General features: G+C 40.0%; 2 protein-coding genes across 5 annotated transcripts in view; one reads left to right on the top strand and one right to left on the bottom strand.

The window, feature by feature from the left end:
- Positions 1-1,694, bottom strand: part of dop1a (DOP1 leucine zipper like protein A) — a 29,698-nt gene extending 28,004 nt beyond the window's left edge. For 2 of the 4 annotated variants that reach the window (XM_020091312.2, XM_069536691.1), the window contains exon 1: positions 1,289-1,681. The gene's annotated coding sequence lies outside the window, so the exon portion shown is untranslated. Of the gene's footprint in view, positions 1-1,288 lie in introns of all 4 variants that reach the window. The other 2 variants (XM_020091313.2, XM_069536694.1) reach the window with 2 other exon arrangements.
- A 1,350-nt stretch (positions 1,695-3,044) lies between these two features.
- Positions 3,045-25,815, top strand: ube3d (ubiquitin protein ligase E3D). Its single transcript, XM_020091189.2, has 10 exons — positions 3,045-3,347; positions 6,417-6,628; positions 7,173-7,263; positions 9,741-9,963; positions 11,034-11,106; positions 11,189-11,267; positions 12,194-12,302; positions 13,101-13,243; positions 17,079-17,217; positions 25,298-25,815. The coding sequence occupies exons 1-10, from the start codon at positions 3,256-3,258 to the stop codon at positions 25,316-25,318; spliced, it is 1,182 nt and encodes a 393-aa protein (XP_019946748.2). The 5' UTR covers positions 3,045-3,255; the 3' UTR covers positions 25,319-25,815.
- The last annotated feature ends 200 nt before the right edge of the window (positions 25,816-26,015 follow it).

Below are 26,015 nucleotides of genomic sequence, written 5' to 3'. Positions count from 1 at the left end.
CTTTAAGTTAAGTCATCTTCATGCTTGAATATGAACCAAAATGCCGGAGCCCATCAATTATGTGCCGTCACTTACTTTTATGTTTAATGTGTTTGGAAGTGAAGCATGACAGCTGATGACAGGCTGAGTCACATAATGACCTCCGAAAACAAATAAGTTTGGAGAAGAAGAGGAACTCCACACTGATAACACAAAATTATCATCAATTCATTCTCAAAGATTGTTCCTGACAACAGATATATGTGCAGCTGGTGAACAGTGAGAGTCTGGTTGGGGTTTATCATGACAATGCAGTCACCACAGCCTCACCATGAAATCAGCTCTTGTTGATGTGAAGTAATGCTTTTGAGTTCTTGTCATTAGCCTAACAATGCAAATACTATTTCCAACCTACACTGTGAATATAAATATTCACCTTTGAAATGTACCCCTGCAAAGGAGGTTATGTTGTCACATGCGTTTGTGTGATTGTTAGTCCAGTTATGCAAAGATTACACAAAAACTACTGAGCTGATTTCCACGACACTATTTGAAGGATGTGGTATGGATCAGGGAAGAACCTATAACATTTTGGTTCAGATCCAGACATGTTTTCTACTTTCTATAACCCTGTGAGATGGAGCCTTCTTTTAATTTTTTTTTTACATTTTTATTGATTTCTCAGAGAACAGTTCATGGACCTGTAGGGATGTTTAAGGCAGTGTGTGCAACCTGGTACAGATCCAAATGTAAACCTGGATCATGTGACTTTAATGTGGCTTCATGAGAGGACTTGGGCCATGGTAGAGGTTTACTGATACAGGTATACACGTTAACAACCATTTGTGCGGAATTAGTCAAAACAGATTGTGTTTGTTCATTATTGTGACAGACAGGAAGATCTGATCCTATCTGGAGATTCATTCATACATAAAAGAAGTCAGTAACAGGGGGTCCCCTCTCTTTGTTGCTCATAGGAACATGGGTAGTTACTGACAGAGCTGTCAGTGTCAACAACAGGGAGCAGGTGCACACACCTGTCGCCCACACAGCAGCGTACCTTATGCTAGCACTGAGGAGGGAATCCATGTTGCTACACATGACACAATGAAAACATAAAAACACCTTTGGTTAAAGAGGATTCTCACGATGTGATTATACGCGTCACTGCCAGTGTGGTTTGAGTGGGTCGGAGCTAACTGGCTAACAGCTACCTGGTCCCTAGCTGGGTGAGGTGTTTGTTTTCAGCTCACGTCACCCTCCATGACACTTTGTAACGTCATGGACTCAGGCTGATGGGAAATCTCACCGTGATACGACGCAGGCCAGCGGCTGTCATTCATTCGTGTGTCCGGCCGGAGGAGGAAGGCAGAGACTGGCGGCTTCCGCGACGTGAGAAGCGGGCTGTGCTAACGTTAGTAGCGATGGAGTGATGGGGATGCAGCCAGGGCCCCGGCAGCTCCGATGTCACCCGCTCACACGAGTCGCGTCCCGGTGACAGGAAGCAGCTTGGTCCGCAGACGACAGGTGATCATATGCTACATATTCCGGTGCGTCGCTGCGCGGCCCCGCTGTGTGCACGGAAACAGAGATGAGCGTCGTTAGCTTGAAGCGAACAGAGACGGCTGTCAGCTCCCAGACTGCACTGCGGGTCAGCCGCACGTCCAACCGCTGCTCTTCCGCATCAGTTCCGCGTGCACGCCTTCCGCCTCCCAGAGCCGGGAAGTCAGGCTGGAGAAACCCGGAAGTCGTGTGTCTTGTCTTCAAAATAAAAGCTATATGCCACTCCTACATTTGGAAATGTATAGCGATAGTTCACCCCAAAATAAAAACCCACACATTAATATATTCACCACTATGCTGATGAGGGATTGGGTGAAGTGTTTGAGTCCACAAAACAGTGGACTCACTCAACAGTCTGGAGTTTCAGGGGTAAACAGCATTGCAGCCAAATCAAATACAATTGAAGTAAATGGTGACCACTCCTTCAAACGTAAAAACACATTCGTGCATGGATCACTGAGGACATTAAGGCTAAAAACATAATGTAGATTACCTTGTTTCAAGTAGAATTTGAATGTTGGGGATTAGAGATGCTTGGATGACACCACAGGAGCAGTACGGAGGCATTTTCTGTGTTTTTTTTCTGTTGTTTTTTTACATCTGAGGAAGGAGTCACCTGTTACTTTATTGTATTGAATTTGGCTGCAATGCTGTTTCTTGTAATCGATGTTGAATATACTGTTTGTTGACATTCTTAGTTACATGCAGCATCTATTGCACCTTCTGTTCGTCCTGGGAGAGGGAACCCTTCAATGTTTTTTCCCTTGTTAATAGTTTTCGTAGTTTATCCTTACTCCTGTTGAGGGTTAAGGACGGAGGATGCCGCACCTTGTTAAGTCTTATCAGACAAATAATGATTTAGGAATTTGGGCTATACAAAGTTAATTTAATTGATTGATTGATTGAAAAACTACTGCCACCAAGGTCTCCAAGACACTTTATTAACACATTATTAACTGCAAATCTTAGTTTTATTTGCTAAAATTTGCCCCATTACAGTAAAATAATAGACTAAGGGATAAGTAGCAAATCTTGTGGTTCAGTGTGGTCCCTGACACACCTTTTATTTTAGTTGTGCATATCCCCTGATAAAAACGCCCCTGGGCAAAGGTTTGTAGTTCTATGTGCCAGATAAACACGTCACAGTTCACAATCATTCCAAACACTGATGATTAATGTTGATGTGTAACAAGTATGTAAACAATGAAAATGATTTTCATCTGTAAACCTGTGTGGCAAAAATGCAATGAACCTGCAATTGCATGTTGGGTGTTTTTAGATTAGATTAGATGAACATTATTGACCCCAGTTTGGAATTTTTTAAAATTAAAATAACTATCTGAACTCACCATGAACTGACGATTACCCTCTGAAATGAAGACTGTCGAAGAAACTGTGTTAATCATGGAGGACTTGTTTGCAAAAGCTTAAACGTGACACCTTTATCAGACGTTTGTCACTAAAACGTGAAAGGAGGGTATTTATTTTGAAAAAGCCTGAGCGGATGTTTCTCCCTCGCTGAGGTAAACACACGGATGCTGCGGACACGCTGCGGACAAGTAACACCCTGTGGATTCAAGCACATCAGTGAGACACACTGCTGTGTTCGTTTTCCTGAGATTACTTTCTCTATGCAAAGTCACACAGCACACTGAGCGCGGATTAGTGGAGTGTCTCTTTTAGTGTTTCCTTCCTTAGTGTCGCAGGAACAGAATGGCGGGTTTAGAGATGCAGACAAAAACACACGAGGTCGGAGTTTTCTTAGAGCTGAGGAGGAGGCTCCGCACTGGACTCCTCATCGTCAGGTAACTATGAACTAGTGCACCAGTCCGGTGACTGTGTGGTACGTGTTGGCTAACGAGGTGTAATGCAGCTATGCTAGCTAAGCTCAGTAGCATAGAAATTGTGTTAAATCTCAGCCAGCTAACTACACAGCTAACTAGCCAACTAACTAACTAGTTTCAGTAACATGCTCCAAACTGTAGTTTGTAGTACAACTCACCTCACTGTTCCCTCTGCAGAAGCTTCAGCTATGGATATTAACTCTAAAATGTACAAACAACATACAAACTCTAATGTTACTGTCAAACACAATTCACAATTTCTAAGATCATTTTTTTCCCAGAAGTCTGTGGCGTCTCCTTATTGTATCTTTAAAAATGTAGAGAAGCAGCAAATTGCACCACAACACCAGTGACTCCCAGTGATCCTTGTTCTCTGTGTTGCAGTAATTATTTATACTTCATATCTATACTCCAGTAATAACGAATCTGTAGAATAACTAGAATGGGACTCAGTTGAGCACATACCTCCACCATGGCCCAGATTTCCACTGATGGATCCACATTTAAAGGTTCAGTGTGTAAGATTTAGATGAAAGGGATCTATTGGCAGAAACTGATTATAAAATAATCCTAGTGATAGGTATACCCTAGAATGGGCCCCTGTATATTGAAATACTTTATATTTACATTAGGAGCAGGTTCTCTCTGCAGAGGGCACCATGTTTTTTACAGTAGTCCAGACTGGACAAACTAAACATCTTTTGAGTTTTTATGAAAACTGAAGGCCGCCACAGGTTCTCATCCACGTTTGGAAGGGGAGGGCGAGGTGAGGGGTGTTCAGCTGCAACATGCAACTTAAACACTAGATGTGAAATTCTGCACACTGAACCTTTAAACTCACTAGATCCAGATTATTAATTTTTTCATCAAAATGTATAAATCATTCCCGAGGGAACTGAGTGAAAAAAAATCCTGGATCCGCCCCTGTTCTGAATCCACACCAAAATGGAATGGATTCTTCCCTGGCTCATACTGCATCTTCCACCAAGTTTCTTGGTAATCCTTTCAGTTGGCGTCACGTAATCTTGCTTACAAACAACAATCAAACAGACAGAAGTGATAACATAACCTCCTTGACAGAGGTAACACTGATGTTACACTGACAAGTGGCAATTCTGCCTTATGAGATCTTTTGTTTTTGATTCTGATCCCGTTCTACTCCTGATGAATGAGTCAGTTATACATTAAAACCAGCCAAAACTATTTCTACCAAGGTCACATAATAACCAGAGACTCACCCAGTGTCTCCTGGCATCGCACAATGTAGCCTGACTATCAGTTAAAGGCACAATAGTAAAAAAATAATGTGATAGAATTATGTCATAAAACAAGAAAGTTAATAGTATTATATACTGTGTTTGGAATGTTTGTGGAATACATCATATTTATATGACCCTTTTCAAAGCTCTCAAAGTCGCTGGATATATATGTTTATGAGTTATTTTGTAAACTAGTATTTAATATTTATTGTGATAAAATATGATTAGCTATTAAATAACTGTATGCCATAATGATGTGTCTTTAATAAGGGGCATCTCTGTTGGCTGAAAGTGGATGTAGCACACCTGTAACAACAGTAGATGGTGCTAAGGAGATATGTCATGAAGTGAAGTGAACCATGTCCTTTGTGCTTAATTTACAGTGGAGGCCTGGTTCTGTACAAATCTTATTCTTACTACATGTACGTGTATTTTCAACAGCTAATATATGGCTGGAAGCTATGTGAAGACTATAAGAGCTAAAAGGAAATATTTGTCATACTAGGAAATTAAATAAAAACCACAGACGACTCAGGGAAGGACTGCGAAGGAGCGTTGGTGTAAATGGAGTAACATTCCTTGAAGTGCATCCACGTCAACAGAGGAGCTGCTCTCTGTTTTCTCTCAGGGTGCGGCCCTCAGGAGTTTAGTCATTACTCAGTTCTTCTTTTTTGCTGAGACAGCATCATCCAGCAGGAGGTGGAGGCAGTATGTATGATTGTAGTGACATCATTTGGATCAGTGCTTCACTGTATTAAGCTCAGTTCTTCAGGGAGAAGTGGAACAGGCTCTGGACTCTCACTTTTAGCTACTCTACCTTTTATTGCACTGCTGCCATTCAAGAGAACTTGTCGTTGAAGGTTTACATTTTGTTCTGCATCACGTATGTCCTGAATCCAGACTTCTTTAACAAGAGAAAATGGTCAAATGCATTTTCCAGTGTGATTTTGAGTTTGGAATCAGCTTGTTGGTTCACTTCGTATTCACCAAGTATGAACAATAAAGACTCTAATATGAACCAGTTTCTCTAGTACAGAAGTCATAACTTGAGGTGATTTATTTGTTTGATAACTGATTAATCATTTCAATAATTTTTTTAGTGCTGTTGGTAGTGAATTTTTTTTAAATGTGGATTCTGAGAAATGATCCTTTCGACAATTTCTGGCATTTTATAGACAAACCAATGTATTAGTTCAGAAATTAAAAAATAAAATCTAGTCTTAACACTTAAGAATACAATCTGGTGTAGTTTTCCTGAAGTAATTTCAAAATAAAGTCTTGGTGAAGCTCAAACTACATGAGAAGTCATCTTTATTTATGTTGTAGTATTGTGAAAAGTTTAGTCTAGCCTAGATAATCTAATCTTTGACTTAACATAAGCATCACATTATTTTCTCAGTGATTCGTTTTGCCTTTACAAATGTGCTTTAAACATTTTTCAGATTTCTTGTTTTATTCAAGCAATAGTCTGAAACCCAAAGATCCACAGTTTACTCTAAAATCTAAAGACAACCATTAAATAATTTCATCCAAGAGGCTGGATCCAGCAAATGTTTATTTTGGCTTAAAGTTAAACTTAAATAAACTAAAATGATTCATCGCATATGAATATAGTTGCTTATTCGTTTTCTTTTATTTGTCTGAAGTGAATGAAGCAGAGAATTCATGGGTTAGTCATTTCATAACCACTTATCTTGCTACCAAGCCGTAATTTTTGTGGTAATAACTTCAAACTTGTGCTTATAAAACTGTGCTCATGTCTGCTCTTCAGGAAACATGGAGCTGGAAGTCCTGCTGATGTGGTTGTGACAGGTGGAGATTCAGCCCTCTGCGTCCGGACTCTGCAAGGTGACCTGAGCCTGGGTTTGCCACCAGGAGTCACCTTGGAGCCGGGATCCTGCATTCCTACATCTGCAGGAAAATCCTGCGAAGAGGAGCTACATTACAGACTGCGCATCAATGTTGCAAAGAGCTCAGATGAAGGTACGGTCTGGGATGAGAATGGAAACGTATCCAGACACGTGTAACGTCCCTCTGCTTTGCTAAACTCCTTTGTGCCAGGACGAGAACAAAGTCTTTTAGTTGCTATTTAGAGCTCGCTGTCTATTCTAAATTAATTGGACTGAGTCACTTGGTCATCTGAGACAGTGCGGCTGTAGATTTTACTCTCAGGATACTTAGCAGCCCACATGCAACTGATCATCAGAGTCATGATAATACTCCCTTTAAGTTTGGAATTTATCTCATATCATCAAAGTTGTCTCCAGAGTCATTGTATAATAATGCTATCCCCCAAACTCCATCTTTTGGCATTTCCTAAGATTATTGTCTGACTCCTAGTTTGAGATGTGAGTTATAGCAAAGGACAGTCACTGACGAGTCCAATCCAAATCAGATTTATGGTCCGCTCTCAGGCCAAGCCACCGCCACCACCCAGCATTCCATCGATTCTTGTGCTCTGTACTACAAGGTTACCACCCTTTCACCTAATCCGCCTCATTTTTTGCTTGCCTTTGGTCCTCCACAGAGGCTGCTGACAGTGTGATTGAGACGCTACGGGCAAAAGAGACTTATTGCTTCCACTGCCAAGGCTGCATGACCAGGCTGCTGGAGGACAGGTGAGGAACAGACGGAGGGGGGGGGGGGGTCACCAGCGGAAATGGGTTTTTATTCACACCCTCCTCCGCAGGAAGAGGAGCAAAGAGTTTATTGATGGTGTGACCCAGCAGTGGAAGCGTTAGTCTGAGAAAGAAAAATTGATGGATGGAGCCGGAGCTGGAGTCCACAGTTGTCAGCCTGACTGGGTTAGAGTTATAGAGTGGGTGTGACGTAAAGGTCTACACTACCTATTTAAAAAAAATAACAACACCAAAAAACAATTGTGTTTCTTACCTTGGGGTGGTTCAGCTGGACAGGGGTATTGTTCTCATTGCCTTCAGCTTGTAGCTTTCTCTGGTCAGCAATGTGACATGCTGAAAATTGCAATAGCTGCATTACAGAAACCCTTGCCCTCTGGCTCTGTTTCTCGGCAATAACCCAATAAAAGTTGTCGAGAATTTATTTTTTTTGCTTTCAACTGGGTCTCGGGAAGTTAAAACTGTCAGCAGTGAAGTGAAAAGTTATAATTTCAACAACATATTGCAAAATAATGCTTTGTAACATCAACAATATATTTTTGGGCTGCTCTGAGGTATTGCTAGCATTGAGTGCAACCATCACAAGGTGCCCTCTACAAATGGTCTTTGTGCAGCCTTGAACAGTCTAACACTACAGTCCTGCAGCAAGTTATAGTGCTTGATTTGTGTTTAAAGTTTTAGAGTGGAGTTGATTCAACCGTATGATTGTTCTGGAGGCTGCAGTTTGTGGTGTTGTGTTGCCTTAGGTGTTTCCATTGTTTTGTCCACCCCATTCATATCATTGGAGGAAGGCTAAATAACAGAAATACTTCTGTATAATAAGAAACAGTTGAATGCCACTTGGTGGACTGTATACTTCTGCCCAGGCCAAACAATCCTGCACATGATTTTCTGGTACTAACAGTAGAAATATAAAAGAAAAATTAAGAAGTCTGATGACCTAAATTATTTATTTGACATAAAACATAATCAAGAAAGTTTAATAACCTGTAAATAAAGATGGACAACATGTCACCACATTCACCCACTGTATTGAGGATGAAGACGAAATATCGGATAAGGGTGTCGTCATCTTGCTTTATTGACGTCTTTTTGAGCCAGAGTCTGCACAGTAGTAGCCGTGGTGTGGAGCGATGGTATCAAAGTTCTGCTGGTCAACACGCTCGACCAATCACGGGTCAGTTGATCATGACATTGCATTAATCAACTAATTAAAACCAAACTTACTGAAAAGATGAACATTTACAACCTTTATTTATACTCGAGAAATCAAACTCATTTTTAATGATGTCGAGTTAAATAGACAGGTAATACTTATAAAAAATGTTTTCACAATTTACATAAAAACCATAGTATTAGAACAATTAGAGGAATCAAGATGATCAAAATGTTAAGTAAAGAACATGACAACCTTAAAATACAAGACATTACAGTTAAATAACAAAAATGTCAAATAAAATGCAGTTATATGTAAAACCTTTGCAACTGGAAGTTAGAAGGTTAAAGGTCAAGTTTCTAAAATGTCCAAAGGGTAGGATTGGTTTCAATATGTGGATGTGTCTGTTAAGAACTACCTTAAATAACAGAAACTATCTTTGAGAAAAAAAATGTGATATGTACTTTTTTAGTTTGGTCTATGTCCCATCTGCTAACATGGAGGAGGCAGGATTTATGACCTATAAGGCAGCCAGCCACCGGGGGGTGATCAAGTTGATTTGGTGTCCCTTTCCCTGTCTTTTTGTCCATCTTTATATGCAGTATATGATCAGCCCATTAATCCACAGCTGCAACCAAATTAAATGGGTTCAGATCCAATCTTTTGGAAATTGGTTTTTAGTTTTTGTGTAATCCTGCTAACAAACAAACCAACAAACTAACAAATAGACTTGGGTGAAAACATAACCCCCTTGGTGGAGGTAACTAAAGCCTTCAAAGTGATCATAAGGTTGAAACTGAAACATTATCACCTTCATGAAGGAGTTATTGCACAAGTGTTGTATTAGACTGTGTTAGCAAGTGCTTTACTGGAATGAATTACAAAAAGAGCTGTATTAAAGCTGACTAATACATATTTTTCTTAACATTGGCTCAATCATCTCATCAGCTCTATTTAGTTCTAATCTATCTTTCAGCCCATTGGTTTGTTTGTTGGCATAAGAGTTTTTTTCTTTGGCACTGCCTCATCTCCAGCTGCAGGAAGTAGTTTCCTCCAAAAAAGCTTCTATAACCCCACAGTGCACTCACTTACTAGCACCAAATGGCTGAATCACAAGGTTAGCAGCTGGCTGGTGAAGCACAGAGGAGCATTTAGCAGCTACAGACCCTGAAATCATTTTTATAAATTTCACTTTTGGTTTCTGACCTTCTCTGATCCTCGGAGAACTCACTGCTTATTGAGCCAGTTTCCACATAGACAATTAAAGAGAGAAAACTCCCAACCGTTTTTCCCTCTTCTTCAGAGTGTTTAAGAGAGTGCTTCCTCTCCCTAATGGAAACTGGAACGCCATTGTGGACGACTGGTGTTGCCACCCGGATCCGTTCGCCAAGGAGAAGTTGCTGCCCAGAGCAGAGGACTGTTTACTGGGCGACACTTTCCTCCTTGTAGCCAGAGATGACAGCTGTGGTCAGACTCTGACAGAGGAAGTGAGCCCAGTCAGCACAGAGGACAGTCAAGAGTCAAAGGTAAGAGACATGTAACTGAAAGTGATGGTTCGTTGCTTTAGCTGGAAGACAAACGCTGAAAAAACATAATTTCAGGTTCTTCACTGCGTATTGTGGAAGAGTATTAGGGCCAGGCATAAGAAATGTAACAAGAAAAAAGGTAATGAGACGACATTGGAAGATTTCATTCTTCCATTTTGCATCTCGAGGAGTCAAAATATTTAAAAAGCTGAAATGTCAAGAATACATTTGAACTAAATCCGAGAAGATTATTTAAAATTTTGCGTATTACAAAAGCTGAAAATTCAAACTTTTTAGAATATATCAAACTACTTTGCACATAAATTGGTGAAATTGTTCTTTAGAATCAGTTTTAGTAACAGACATTCTTTCCTTTTCTGCTCATAAACACAGTGTTGTAATCAGTGTTAGGTATTTGAAAAAATGGTGCCAAAAACTGCGTCTGTTCGGAAGGAGGAAGAAACCACAAGCTCAGAGTGGGGAATGCTGGCGTCTCACAGCACAGCTGTCAGTCGCTCGACATTGCAACATATTCACAAAATCCCCCAAAAAATTCCTACTCGGATTTAGTTTGACTGAATTCTTGAGTTTCTGTTTTATTCTTGAAATGCAAAGTTGAGGGAATTTCTAAAAAGTAAAAAATAATTTTTAAAGAGACAAAACAAAAAGACAACAAAGTCTGAACAAGATTAGAAAAACTTAAAGCAGAAAAGCGTATTTGCTGCAGTGACAGAGGAAGTGGTGCAAGCACCAAAATGGTCAAAAGATTTTGTAATAAAACACAAAAATGGGATTTATAGTGGTATCATAAAGTATACTCACCCACTGACACTCAATCCCCACACGGCTGCATCAGTGAAGTTGAACTCTTTAACACTTTAGACGAGGATTGAGCTCTCTGTTTTTCTATTAGTCATTTTCTGCATGAGTGACTCTGCTTGACTGTAACAGAGAGAGTTAGAAAGAGCAAGGGAAGAAATGACATCTGCCGACCTTATATCCGTCTCTGTCTCTCCTCGGCTCTCTTCCACCCTGATTATGTTTCTGGGTTTTGCCTTTATTCCTTATAGAAACCCTGCCGCCGACTGGCACTCATCTCCTGTCAGAGCTGTTCTGAAGTGCTGGGAGAAGCCATCGCACCAGGTACACATTCTTCTATTTGGTTTTCATACGTAAACATCGTTTTCAGTTGTGTACATTAGCTCTCTTCCGTTGTATCTTACAGGGACCCTGAAACTGTACTTCACACAGGTGTTGGTGGAGCCTGCAGTGGGAGACAGGAAGACAGAGGCCTCAATGAAGAGGCAAGTTTTTAATCCAAGCTCTGAGTGGTGATAAATAGAGAAGTGTAGCCAAAAAAGGCAGTTTCATAGGGAAATAAATAAAGAGTAGCTTTTAAAATACAGTCAGTCAAAGTCCTCCTAGGTTAATCAATGTGACTGCTGTCGTATATTTTTGTCCTTCACTATAAATCCAGTGCAGTGACTATAAATCACTTGTAGTTCATTTATCTGTCGGTTTCACTCAATATACACCTGGAGAAGCTCTGCTAACTCAATGTCCGACACCACGTATTGTATTCTGCTGAAGGTTTTGGGGGAGTAAAGCACAATGCCCTCTGTGTTCAGGCGATTAAAGAAAATAATGACTGTTACAAATTTAGTTCTGAATAAAACCCTTTGATAAACGCATCTGTCATTGTGCAAGTTTTAAATTATTTAAAGATTGTGCAAGAGCAGGCGATTTGTTTGGGGGATGAGGGAGGATGCCAACCCCTTTAAAAAAAAATTACCAAAAAAACATCCTCCTCAATTACCTGCCAATTTTGCTATCCCCTTCAAATCACTATTTTGCATGTACACAATTTAGAATCAACATACAATTCCTTTAAAAATGGATTATAAACAGGAAAATGAACAAATACTGTACATCATTGTCACACTATGTTTGATTGTTTTGTTTTAAAATCCACTTTCCTCCTTAACTGTTTATGAACCTAATCACAAGCTGAATTTCTTGGCTGGAGATTTTCAAATATGAAAATCCTCTGCATTTGCATGACCATAAAGAGTCACATATTTTCCAAAACTCTGTCTCAGAGGAAGCAAGAAAATAATCTTATCCTGCCAAACGTTTTGATTCCTCAGTGTTGTTTTGGTTAAATGACTGACTGTTTATATGTTTCCAAGGCAAAACTTGGAAATGAACAAATATTCTCTCTTTTGGACAGATCTGTCTTTGTGGAGAGGACAATAGCAGCCAGACTGTTGGAGCTGTCCAACTCACTGAGCACCTTCCACTTCTCTGTCCAAACTCCTGATGAAAAACCCTTCTTATTGGTAAGAAGAAGCGGTTGTAATCAGATAATCAGGGAACACACATGACGTTTTATTAAAAATAGACCACTCAGTTATTTGAGAAATGGGAAGGAGCGTGCTGCAGGTTCTTCAAGTGATACATGAAGCTAATTGACTGATTAGTTCTAGTTGTTGAGAATCCTGCCAGGTCTTACTCTTTAGCTTTTTTTAAATCAGCCACACATGGATTAGTAGATCTTTGTAAAACAGTATAACACTGTTGCAACAAAAAAAGGATTGTTTTGTACGGCATAGTATGTTTGCACCAGTATGTGTTTTTTGTACCTGTACAAACTCTGCCTTCGTGAAAGTTCTTGAAGATGAACTGATTACATTTCAGTGGTCAGAGGTCACAGTGACGCCTTTTATTCAATAAATCGTTCCTTTTTTTGACTTATTAAAACAGAGTATGTAAAAAATGTATTGAGTTAGTAACAGTTTGCCACAAACTGTACATGTCGGGAGAAATGATGGTGTTACAGCACCTGGAATATTTTCAATCCTATATGGGCTATACACATGTAGCTCATATAGCGGATTAAAGTAACATGAATCATGAAATATTTAAGCGATTAAACACTGTAAAAAAATGTCTAATGAGCTTTAGAGAGCAGAACACGAGGGTCACTAAAAGCACATTATGGGCCCAAAGTGTTACTCTGACCCTAATCAGCATGGGCAGAGGTGTTGAGCTGATGTGATGGAGTGTGATTTCTTCTCTGTGTGACGTCGAGTATGTGTCTCTTTAAGTGTTAAGTGACCTGTCTGCTCCTCCTGCAGCTCTGGCTATTGAACAGCGACTCCATCATGGCGTCAGTCCCAGAGACGTGTGACGGGGCTCTTCACAGTCCATCACCCAGAGCTGCCAGAGCCCTGAAACTGCTCTACGTAGCCTGCTCCAACCTGGGCATCATGCAGAGAGAGTAAGCAAGGCCACTTCCTGCATCTTCCACCACTTCAACTCCCAAGCCCCCCCCCTTTTTTTTTTCAAGCATTGTTTTGCTCTTCTTAAACTCATCCTTTCATCTATCCAACGCACCCACTCAATCACCAGCTGTCTGTGAGGGATGAAAGACGACTGTTGGCGAACAGGTTCTGCGCTAAGGGTCCCTGCTCAGATGTAATTGCCTGTAATTTTGCAAATGAGATTGCCATCAAAGGTGTTTATCATCTCAAAAGTTGTCAGTTGCATAAGCCATGCTCATGTTTGTTGCACATACAGGGGATGTTGTTTTGACTGGAGCGAAGCTCTGTGTACCTTGCTGTGATGCATCAGAGAGGTGTGGGTGGATGTGCTGCATGTGGTTCTCCATACTCAGTTCAGTACCACCCCACTGGAAGAGCCTTCCACCCTCATTATTTTCATCTGAATCAGCACTCAGTGTTTTTTTTCCCCTCCTCCTCCTCCTCCTCCTCCCGGCAGCCAGAGAGAGTGAAGGCAGAACAGGGAAGTTTTGTTGTTTCTAGCATTTTGACAAGCTCACTGGCTAACTGCGGGAGAAATGGTAATTAGAGGAAAAGCTCGCATGAAAGGAGAAAGGCTTGTCTTCTCAGTCAAAGCAGTAAGACTCCATTTAAATTACATGATAAACTCTGTGAGCTGAGTGATGCCCGGGAAACATTCGTACTGTAGAGTATTAAAATCGCTGATCCAACATTGCCCATTGCTAGATATGAAAATAAAAAATGTCTCCTGTTGTTGCTCTCTAGTTGACAAACTGTGTAATGGGGACACTGGGCCTTATGCAAGAACTGTAAGAACGAACAGCTTTGTTGTTAAGTTGTGCGTATGAGTGATTTAGGAGTTGAATTGAATTTTGAGTTTTTCCAGATATGAACAGAATGTAAAACTGGTCCAGACATGTTATATGAGATGTGTGCTGTTATTCAGATGAAGCCTTTATGCCTCAGGGTCAGCGACAACCAGTGGCCAGACGCATTATGTTTTCGGGTTGTCCGTCTGTCCGTCCCATGAACGCAAACCTGTGAACGCAATATCTCAAGAATGCCTTGATGGAATTTCTGAAAATTTGGTCCAAAAATTCCCTTGACCTTGGATTTCATTTTGGTAGCCAAAGGTCAAGGTCAGAGTGACCTCATGTTCCTGTGAATATGATATATTAGGACTGCTTGTAGGGAATTTCGTTACATCTGGTACAATTCACTTGGACTCACCGACCAACTGATTCGATTTCAGTGGTCAAAGGTCACAGTGGCCTCAAAGACATGTTTTTGGCCTCTTGAATGTGAACTCTCAAGACTGCTTGAAACTTTTGATCGTCACTTGGACTAAGATTTTCAGATAAAGTGATTATGTTTCAGTGGTCAAAGCAAGGTCACAGTGACTGGGGGGAAAAAAAGCTTGTAGAAATATGTACATGGAAATTGCACTGGTTGGCAGATGCATACAATTGCATTGTGGTAATGTCCTGGGGACCGTACAACAACCATGTGCTGTAAAATAATGCACACGTGTCTGTAATTGTTTCATCTATTTCAGTGATGGAGACTTCTGCTTGACCTCCTTCTGTGACAGTCATCCATCACGTCGCTTCGACGAGACAATTTTTTTTTTATTTCAGTGACCTAAAGGTGACATAGCATCAACAGCACCGCTTTAGTCTGTTTCTCAACTCCGCTTCTGACATGCGCTAAAAAGTCTAGACTTTAGCTTTTTGAATCTCTGAAATCAGGACTTCAAATTCCAAAATCGTAAATTCTTCTTTTTACTCTTTGATGCCTTTTTAATAAATATACACTTCTAACATGGGGGGGGGGGATAATTGGGAGATTAATTTAGCTAATTTGACATCTTTGTTCACGCTTGCTCTAATATGCACAGGCGGTATTTATCATTGCTTATGCATGTCATTTACACACTTTTCTGAAGATGGAAGTGTTGAATCTGACGTGGCATGTTCCTGCGAACTCACCCTATGAACAAATGTCGCAGAAATTTACAATCAGATTATGAGTATGTTCTTGCTTGGGGCTCACTGTTTCTAATCTCAATCACATCTTTCATGTATCTATTCTGTGACTTCTTATTACTTATTCACCAATTTGTTAGCAGGTATCAATATTCTGTATGTGCAGTAAGAAAAAATCCCAGTTTCATCATCACTTATAAAACAGACGTGAGGTACTTACCATTTTAGCAACTCTTTTTTTCACCGACTTCTGACATTTCTCTGAAGTTTCGGAAAGCTAAATGTTACTCACACTTCCATTTCCCTGCTACATAATTTACCATTCATCCTTCATCACTCATCTCTGACATTTTTAAATTAAATGTTATGCCTGGGGAGCTGAATTCCCAGGACGATGACCCTCTTATTCGGGGTATACAGTCGGTTACAGTCAGCTGCAGCCAGAGGTTGCAGTGTGTGTGGTTAAAACTGCCAATAATTGGCTGGAGAATCAGTGAGCCAATGCCAAAGTGGATTACGCTTGTCACTAATGGCAGTGACTTGATTATGAGTTGAGTGAAAGTCGCAGGCACCACCACAGGCTGGTACAATTGGGGAACAGGAAGCCCTCATAGATATAGAAATTGAGTCTAATGGAAATTATGTATGCAACTTTTTTCCATTGAATTAATTCTAGTTAATTGATTGATCAAATCCTACATTAACTCCATGACATTGCACAGAGTCATGATGTAGACTGGATCAATATGTAGACTTCAAAAGCTTTAACCTGATTAAGACCCTAGTTGTTGAGTGGCTGATAGTTCCTAAAGAGATCTCCAGAAATCTCTGTCTCTATGTGGAACAAATCTTTTGTTCTATACATTCAATAATGATAATATTGTAATAAATAGACGACCAGTGCTCTGTAGCAGTGTGACTCATCTACATCGCAGACATTGTTGATCATGACAACGGTGTGTTCACGTCAACAACAACCGATTCTCCAGCTCTGGGTTCTGTGTTCTGAGTCTAGCTTCACTGAAATATGAATAACCAGCTCCTTGTGCAGCAGCGGTGGTGCAGCTTCAGCAGCCGGTCTTTACTTTTATAGTTTCAGAAAGAAAGCAGCAACCAGTATTACCACAGACCAAGCACACATCCATGCAAACGTCCATCTATTCCAACTCTCACATTCACAACCACGGACAATTTAGAGTTTCTAATTTACCCCAATCTGCATGTCTTTGGACTGCGGAAGGAAGCAAGAGTACCCAGAGATATCCCACGCAGACACGAGGAGAACATGCACACTCAACACAGAAAGACCCCAGCTGAACCAGGATTCAAATCGCAATGAGGCAACAGCTAGTGCACAGAGGTGCACAACCATGCTGCCACCAAATAAAAGAGCCCATTCCTGTGTGAACAATGCTAAGCCAGCAGTGATGTCTGAAGTAGAACTGTAAAAACTTCGAGAATAGTTTCTCCTCTCAGGAACTGTGCAGATGGCTAAATGTCACCCAAACAAACTGGATCCGCTCCACACTCTGACAGAGCATCAATCACTCTTCCTCCTCTCTTTTCAGTCCCCTCATCTAGCTTCACACACACACACACACACACACAGATACAGATTGATTCGACTTATACATTCACCATCAATCCACTTTTATGTATCCCTAGTTATCCATTTTGGTTTACAATTTAAAACTGCTTAATTAAAACGGCAGGGAGAATGCTTCAATGTGGGGATGTACAGCAGCTATTTGTAGGTTCCTTTCTGATTATATAATATTGTGGCAGTCACTGTAAATCACCCCTGCTGTGTGTATGTGTGTGTTTTCAGAATTGTAACTAGTTGGGAGGTCAATGTCATCGGACATCCTGTGGTGCTGCCGCAGAAGGTGTGCGAGGAGCTGCAGCAAGTGATAGATGACAGCAATTCTACACTTCCTGCGTCGATGCGTCACATGAGGTCCTATGAGGTGAGACAGTTGCCATGTACTGTAAGTGATAACAGATGATGAGTAGGGCATGCTGATATTTCTCATAGACGCATATTTTAGATTTTTCTTAAATGCGTACCCTGATACTGTGTAATACAAGCACAGAGATGCTCTAATTCATCCTTATCCTTTATTAAAAGCTGTATTAGCAGTAACACTTTTAGCTGACAACAATCACTTATTTCACATACTTCTTACTTACAGCACCTCTCCCTTCCATTGTTCACTAGTGCTTGACAGTGTTTTTAATCCTGCCTTAATTAATTTCATGATTCAGAGCTTTCAGTTACCAGCTTCGCTTTAGGGATTTACTATGCAGGTCAAATGTGAGGTTTTACTTTTGTCAGCCTTATTCACCTGTAATTGTGCAAAATGTGTATATTTAGCCGGAGTTGCCAAGGAAAGCCCTTTGACTAGAAAATAGGAGGTGTTCACTCTGCTGACAACTCTATTCTTTGAGCTGTTTTAAACATAGTGACGGGGGTTATTAGCACCATTATCCTGCACCTCCTGCTCAGAAAGTTTAGAAAGCAACTGCCAGCACTTGAACAAGTTTTTCAACTGCTGAAAAAAAAGAAAGAGCTGAAAAAATGTACAGCAAGCAAATCTTAAAAGAAGAAAACCAAGGCTGAACGAAACCTACTGTTGTACATGTGAAGCTGCTTTTATTATCAGCCCAGGCAGGCAGCCGGTGCTCGGGTAAAGGCCTGACAGACAGCAGTGGAGATGGCACATTGAAAAAATGAAAAACATAACATAGAAGAAAAGTCCAGAACCAATAAAAAAAGTATCAGTATCGGAACAAATTTAAATTCATTGTTAAGTGCTTAACATAATCAATAAATAGTAAAAATCCAATCCTTTCATAACTTACTCTGGTATGTTTTGACCGCCTTCGCCTTCTGATTTCATTTACAAACATTGTTTAATAAAATCTGTCATTCCAGCCAGCGAAACCACCAGTCGTCAACTAGAGATGAGCCGGATTTTGTCCACCTCTTAGAGGATATGGAGTTTGCAACACAGGGTTCACTTCCACCAGACTGCTATTTTAATTTCACCTACATTACTCTCCTGTCTTGTTATAAGGCTACTGTACCTCGAACTTTAAAATTCTTAGTTTTAAAGTCAGCCCACAAGCCCAGAGGATGACCAACTAATAACATTTCTGAGCTTTTTTCACTTCATTCTCTGACACATTGTGGTCATATGATAAGCAGCTTTGTTGTTTTCTGAGGTAACAACATGATAAGTGGTAGGGGGGGGAAATTAGGCAATGTTGAAATGGAGAAGGCTGCAGATAAAGCGACCCAGACGTAGGACATAGTATCTGTCTGGTGTTTAGAGCGGTAAAAAGAGTGTGATAAATTGACACAGTTTAACACTTCCTGATAGTAGTGTGCTAAAGGCAGCAGAGGACAGGAAGGTAATGTGATCTTTTGGCCATCTAGAGTTACCGGAGATGGTCTGAGAGCTTCTGAGAGTTAGTTTAAAAAAACACTGTTTGAAAGGCATTGCGCAAAGTTATAATGAGAGTTACATTGGCTGGAGACGATGACATGAAGATATGTGAGAGGAAACGGAACAAAGAGGGAGGGTATGGTGAGCTGATGGTCTTCGTACTGTTAGCTGATAAAAGCCCTCCTGAGAGGAGCAAATGGCGTAACCATACACACTCACTTCCATTATTGTAACGCTAATATATAGTGCACATATCAAAGCTATGATAAGATTTTTTCTCACTCATTTATTTTCGTCCATTGGAGAAAGCAGTACAAGTGATAGGCTCAGGCAGGATATGGGGAATTTAACTCAGCTTTTTACATCACTTATATGAAACAGAAATTGAATAGTCACATTAAAGATGCTGCTCTACCACACAGATGTTTTCACATTATTCTGGCTGATGAGATCTCAGCGAAGGTTGAAGTAAAGTGGAGCTCTGCTGAGAGACCCTCTGCACTAATGCAAGTTTTTCACAGCACTGTGACATACAGTATAATAGCAGTATGGTTATATTCAGATGTACTTATTGCATATTACATACTGGCTCACTGCTTTACTGCGACACTTAATAGAGTTGAACCATCATTTATGTTATTAATTACAGTCCTGAGAGAAAGTTTGAAAGAAAAAAAAGCCATCCATGCAACGCTCTGTGAGTGTTCACCTACGTGCAGCCTGGAGAAGCATCATTTCAGCTCCACTGAACTTTAATCAAAGTTGTGCAAGTTTGCAGTCTAAATATGAAATGATAGAATATATGTTTACTTTTGTAGTGACTTGAATCATTGTGCAGATAAGGTTGATTTAAGGTTTTTTTATATGAACACCTTAATGCATCTGTAAGCAGCACTAGTGTTTTTTTTACGGACATTTTGACCCACAAGTGTCAATGAGAAGTGACTAAATTCCATTTAACTGCTTCACGTTCATGGTCCTGGCAGTGTGCATGTTGGCTCTGTCTCACTGGTATGGCTTACTGGGATGCTTCAATGGAATAAGGCCATCATTAATATTATGAATACCTCTTATGGGAGGTTATGTTTTCGCCCTGTCTGTGTTGGTTGGCTGTTTTGTTGGTTGGTTGGTTTGTCAGCAGAATTCATTAAGAGTCCTTAATGGATTTCCACAAAACTTGGTGGAAGGATGGGACATTGGCCAAGAAAGAACCCATAAAGGGTTTTGTGGTTTCTGAATTTTATTTTCTGTTGAGGGTTAAGGGCAGAGGATGTTGTTAAGCTCTATGAGGCAAATTGTGATTTGTGAATATGGGCCATACAAATTCAATTTGACTGGTTGATTAAATTTGGGGGCAAATCAGAACATTGTGTTTTTTTTAATTTTCATTGATTTCCCAGGGAATAATTCATGAAGAAACAATCTGGCATGTTTATTAGTGGGCTGATATTTATGGGTGTGTGCAATTAGGTGTGGTTTCATTGAATTTAAGCTGTTGAGGTGTGATTGTTGGACCTTGGCAAATGTATGAGCTCGACCGAGTGCCATTTTAGTGAACGCTCGTGTGTGTATGTGTGTGCTCGTGTGTGTATGTGTGTGCTCGTGTGTGTGTTTGTGTGCTTGTGTGTGTGTGTGCTCTTGTACAGCTATCTTTGTGAGGACCAGTTTTAGACTTTAACCTGTGGAGTGAGGACATTTTGGCCGGTCCTCACTTTGTGACCCCCCTTTAATGGACTGTTCGGGGGTTAAGACTTGGTTAAAGGGTTAGAACTAGGTTTAGGTCAAGGGTTTGGGTTAGGCATTTAGTTTTTGAGGTTAGGGTAAGGGACTGGGGATTGTTTTATGTCAATGACTGTCCTTACTGAGATAGAAGTAAGAACGTGTGTGGGGGTGGGGGTGTCTGTGGATGGGTGGATCAGAGCTTGCTCTCTATAAACCAGCCTGTTATTATGCTACTTGTGGAATCTCTAGTGTGGTCTGGGCTGCTGTGATTCCCTCCCTCCATCCCCGGGCCTGCCAGTGTAATGGGGTGTAAAGTAGTTCCAGCTCCAAGTGTCACTCTGGACCACGGGAACAGATACAACCCCCCCCCTCCCTCATTAATGTCCTCCTCACTCAGGCAGGGATGGCATTTAGTTGAGACAGGGATCCATTCAAAATTTGATCCTGTGTTTTACGATGAGGATTACGAAATTACTTCCGCCAAGATGCTTGTGTCGCGATTCATTGCACGTGGACAAATGGATGACAGAGGGAATTTATCAGCAGAGGTGGTGGTCTCTGATGTTCTCCATTCGTGTTTACAGCAGGATATCTGCTTGATGATATAATGTGTTTGAAATGTTCTCTTATCCTGAAAATAAAAAGAAAATGTTGTATCAACATGTCACTGTTGTTTATCACCAATGTGATGAGAGAGATTTGATGAATTAGATTTTAGTGTATGAAGGATTAATACTGTACTAATGGGGAATTGGATGCCTTGAACCTAAAGTTGCTATGGCATTTGTACAATACAAATATTGATATCTAAGTCCTGGCCTTTTTGGGGGCTTTTTTAGTCAACTATATCAACATGTATCTATCTGAGCGTTCAGGTAGTGTCCATGAAGGGGTACATGGACACTAATTGTTCTTGGTTCTAATGTGCTCTTGTCAGCTGATTTTAAAGTGGATGTTACTTTGCACCAGAAACCGTGAGTAATGCCACAAGACGTTTTCATTCAGTTTGATGTAGTGAGTATGAAGTTTGGTTGGTTTGGTCAAGTTTGCCACTACATACTTTGAGTGGAGGCACGACCTTTCAACTGTTGACCCATTACTATCTTGTCCTCTCTTAGCAAATTAAACAGTTTATCACTTACTTTAGCAAACTATTTCGACTCCCATGTTACCTTGCTCAATTGTGTTTATACTTATGTCTTTAAGGTATTTGAACTGACTCAGGTTTGGGGAGGTATATACTATACAGTATATATTGCGACAATACATTTCCGAAAGATCACATCACATCAATGTGCCTTCTCTGAATGCATATGTTTCTCTTAAACACAAATATGTTGGATATGTATTTTTATCAAATTATGTTTTTGTTTTTCTAATCAGTTGAGATTTCTCCACAAAACGTTTATTAAGATTTCGTTTACATATGAGATGACTAAAGCCTGACCGATGGTTGGCTGATAACAAATATGAGCCTTCACAGACATGTTTTATCAGTGTTAATGTTTGCTGTGTGAAAACCTTTAATTAAAAAAATCTGTGATGAATGAAAAGATGTGTATTTATGTTTACATGAAATGTTAAAACTGGGATGTTCTTCATCAACCATGTGTTTACTCAACAACTAAGAAATAACATTCAGGCTAATCATAACTTCATGACAGCTGCATGAACTCACTGCTTGTTGTCAATCATAGCAGTAAGAATGTGTTGAGATCCCAACACTTTCAAGGCACTAATGAGTTCATGTGTCCCCAATTCAGAACCAATTGTTGTGATCCTTTTCTGGAAAGTGGATCACGTTCAAGGGGTAGGGTGGACACATGCCAAAGGAGAGTAATAAAATCATTATATATAGATCAGTGGCTTTGTTCGTTGTGCCAGGACTATACCCTTGGCTGCTTCATGTATCTGCTTGAACTTGCAGGATGCTCCTCTGAGTTCAATTTTCTGTGGAGTAGCAGCAACATATTTCTTTCCTCACTCTATTACACTTCCACACCTCTTTCTGCCTCTCTCATCATGTGGGAACTTGGGAAGAAATATTCTCTGTTCTGCTTGCCAAATTTTGGAGTGTTATGATGACAGAGTCGCAGGCACCAACCATCAAAGACTGTATGTTAGCTCAAAGGACTTCCTTAACACCAGCCTCGTGTCATTGTCTCAGTACCTCTAAATACCCAGACATCTGTAAGTCCCTTCAACTAAAGAGCTCTCATGTACACATGGAAAATAAAACTACCAAAGGTAATCTCTTGCCACAGTAATGATATTTTAGATCATATATATATATATATTTATATATGAAGCTCTAAAGATGTTAATAATAAGATTTTAATTGACATCAAAGAGCTGTTACACCTTTAAGAACATTATTATCATCAAGTGTTCTGGGCGGACCTACAGTCAGGATCCCTGCCTGTTTAAAGACCTTCATGTAATTTTGCCTCGGTTGAATACAAACTGAGAACCTTATTTTGTGTGGCCTAGCAGTTGAGTAAAAAAAAAAAAAAAAAAAGTACTCAGAGCGAGTAGAAAATAGTGAGTCCTCTGAACAAAGGCTGGCTTCTTTTCATGATTTGTCCGTAAAGCCTTTTTCCAGCTGGTAGCTCAGAGTTGACAGGTGATGTGGCACAGTAAGAGGAACCACTGGTAGTGTTCCAAAATTAGCTTAGCTGGCAACTTACCCTCATATCCACACATTGGCAGTCACTGAGATTACTCATTTGTCTGAATTCAACAGATGTGTTGGATTTGATTCTTATCTTTGAAGTGTACGTCCAAAGAATGTCCAGCAGGGTCCGAGCAATTCCAATGAACCTTCTGTAACGATGCTATGACTTTTTCCTCTTTCTTTATCAATTCATTGACAACTGCAAGGCTTATTATTATTATTCTTTATCTAATAATTAATGTCTTAATAGTAGAAAATATAATAGAAATGGCCACTGTTTCTTAAAGTTGACAGATTTAAATAGCTTGTTTTGTTCAAATGACAAATTGATTAGATATTAAATAAAATCCTGCAAATATGTTTGGAGTATTGATTAATACATTACTTTACTAATAATTTATAATTTACTTAGTTCCCAAATGTTTTGTCCATTAATCAATAGAGTAAGGTTTTGAGTTTAATCATGTATCCCAGTACATTATTTACTCTGTTACACTGTCTTGGTAATATTTCACAAAAGGCCACAGAACTGTATGCTCCAGTAAATATTAGATATTTTTAATCTCTTACTGATTGATCTGTCACTACATCATAGGTGACAGAAATGTTCACTCTCCGCTTCTACTTGTACACATTTATGCAGTGGTATATTACTTTTAAAGTGGATTTGGAACGATTTATTCCAACGATTTTTCCAATGTTTGGCATTTTGTTGATTAGACTGAAGACATTTGTTGTCGTTAATCAGTTACTGGTTTGAAGTGGGCAGGGCTCAGCTGGGAATAGGTGATCTGATCAGAGTATGAATCAATGTGATGACAGTCATGGGGTCTTTGCTTACCCGGGCTTTTGAGTGTTGAACTCCTAATAAATATATAACAAATCTTGAATTCAGACAAATGAAGACCTTTAAGTTAGACTTTTACTTTTATTTAGTATTCATTTGTGTGTTCTCCAATATCAGACCAGGAAAATTCACATGAACGCCATCTCAAGTCAGACTTGGATAGTCTGCAAAATTGTTGGTATATAAGTGGCCAAGTTGCTGATATAATTAACAACTTTTTAACCAGTTTCTCTGGTGTCTCTTGTAAACTCTCTTACAAGTACCCAACTGTTTATTTTTAACCAATACAGACGTTTTTAACGTGCATATGTTCTTAATTTATCTGTATGACTGTCACACCAGGTCCTTTTTTGTTTGGTCTTCATTATAATGCTGTGAAGAGGTGTCACAGTGACACTATAAACACATGAATACAGCGCATTTTGTTCACAGCGTCCATGTTTTTTTTCCCACATTGGATCTTAAAAGCACATAAACACATGTAAGTTGGCACAATAACATCACAACTTGGGAAAGGGGACCATGTGAATGCACAGTTGATATTATAATGAAATAAAGTTTTTAAATTAGGTTTTTGGTGCTTAGATCAGGAACAACTCTAGTATTCCTGTCTTTCTGCCGAGGTTTTATACATTCAGTCTTGACACACCCAGTACAGCTGCTTTTTGTATCAGCTGCTGTACAGCTCCACAGGACAAGGTTTGGTTTTTGTTCTTTGTTAAACAGAATCTTTTCAAGGTAAATAAGAGCAATACACACTCCTTAATTTCCTCAACTTAAACCAGCAACCCTCCCTCCACAAGCCAGCCGCTCTCGTCCATCTACACCACCATTGCACTGTTTCCTTATCACCCTTTGTCTTCTTTTTCTGGGACTCTAAATTGTTTTAGCAGTGGCTCCCCTCTAGTTGCCGTTTGTATCATTTGTATGAATTACCATTGATGCGCTTGAGTGGTGAGCAGGCATTGGCATGGGAACGGAGAAGACAGGGCCTTGAGTGAGGCAAATGCCCTCATCCATCATCCCAATATAGAGCCCTCAGTGGAGCACAGCCATTGTCTGCAGCAGGCAAACACCCAGGAATAGCAGATGGAGGAAGAGAGAGAGGGAGCGAGAGCTGAGCTGATTTGTTTTCTGGGCTTTGTTTATCTGAATGTGTGTTTTTGAAATTGATTAAAACTCTACCACCTGTGGTTTCTTATTGTTGGAAGACGTTAACAGCAGATTATGTGTTGCTGTGCCATTCAGCAGACCATTGAGATGCAGTGCATCTGTTTTTTGTGGAACCAAAATCTGTATTTTTTACAGTAAAAAAGTGTCCACATAAATTTAACAAATTCTTAATCTGTTTTTAGGTGGCGTACCTGAAACTCTGAGGTGAAAGAGTCAAAAACCCAGGAGGTCATGACTACTCATCACTCTTGGTGGAGAATTCAAGAGGACGGCTTAAAGTGAAACGTGTTTGTATGTCAAGGTGATATCCTGCACAGATTTCCAGTAATGAATAAGAGAAGAAGAATATGCAGCTAATGTGGAATAACTTGTCTGGAGTTGTCTAGTTGTGGTTTCTGGTTGCCTCTGTTCACATGTTTGGCAATGAATCATCACCTGCAAGCAGATTTATGTTAACATGGGTTGTTGCCAGGCTGTTTTATGTTAACAGACATCCAGATAATGCCAAACTTGAAGAAAATGTCCTCATCAAACTTTTTTATTCACAATGTTTGATCCAAATGTGTAATTATCCTTGTATAAGTGTAGTGACTAATGCCTGTATTTGTACAGTTCAAACAGTTTGTCCATTTCAAAACTCTTGATTTGTATATTTCTTACCATGGGCAAGTAAAACATAATAAACTTTTGTATTTTGAAAGTATCGCCTCTTTCGTTCTTTTTACGCTCTACTGGAGAGCACTGCTTGATGATATGTGGGACATTGTTCTTGACTTGGCTCTTGATGAAAGCTTATTATAGAGGCACTTCAGCCCCAGGGTACAGCAGTGCATCCTCCACTCCAGTGTAATTACAGCTTGTGGAGCTAGGTGATTTTTGTCTCGTTGTGGGTTTATTTGG

The sequence above is a fragment of the Paralichthys olivaceus genome, chromosome 13 (genome assembly GCF_024713975.1).
Source record: "Paralichthys olivaceus isolate ysfri-2021 chromosome 13, ASM2471397v2, whole genome shotgun sequence".
NCBI lineage: Eukaryota > Metazoa > Chordata > Actinopteri > Pleuronectiformes > Paralichthyidae > Paralichthys > Paralichthys olivaceus.
Note: the sequence above shows the minus strand (reverse complement) of the source record. Positions and strands in the feature narration are given on the sequence as shown.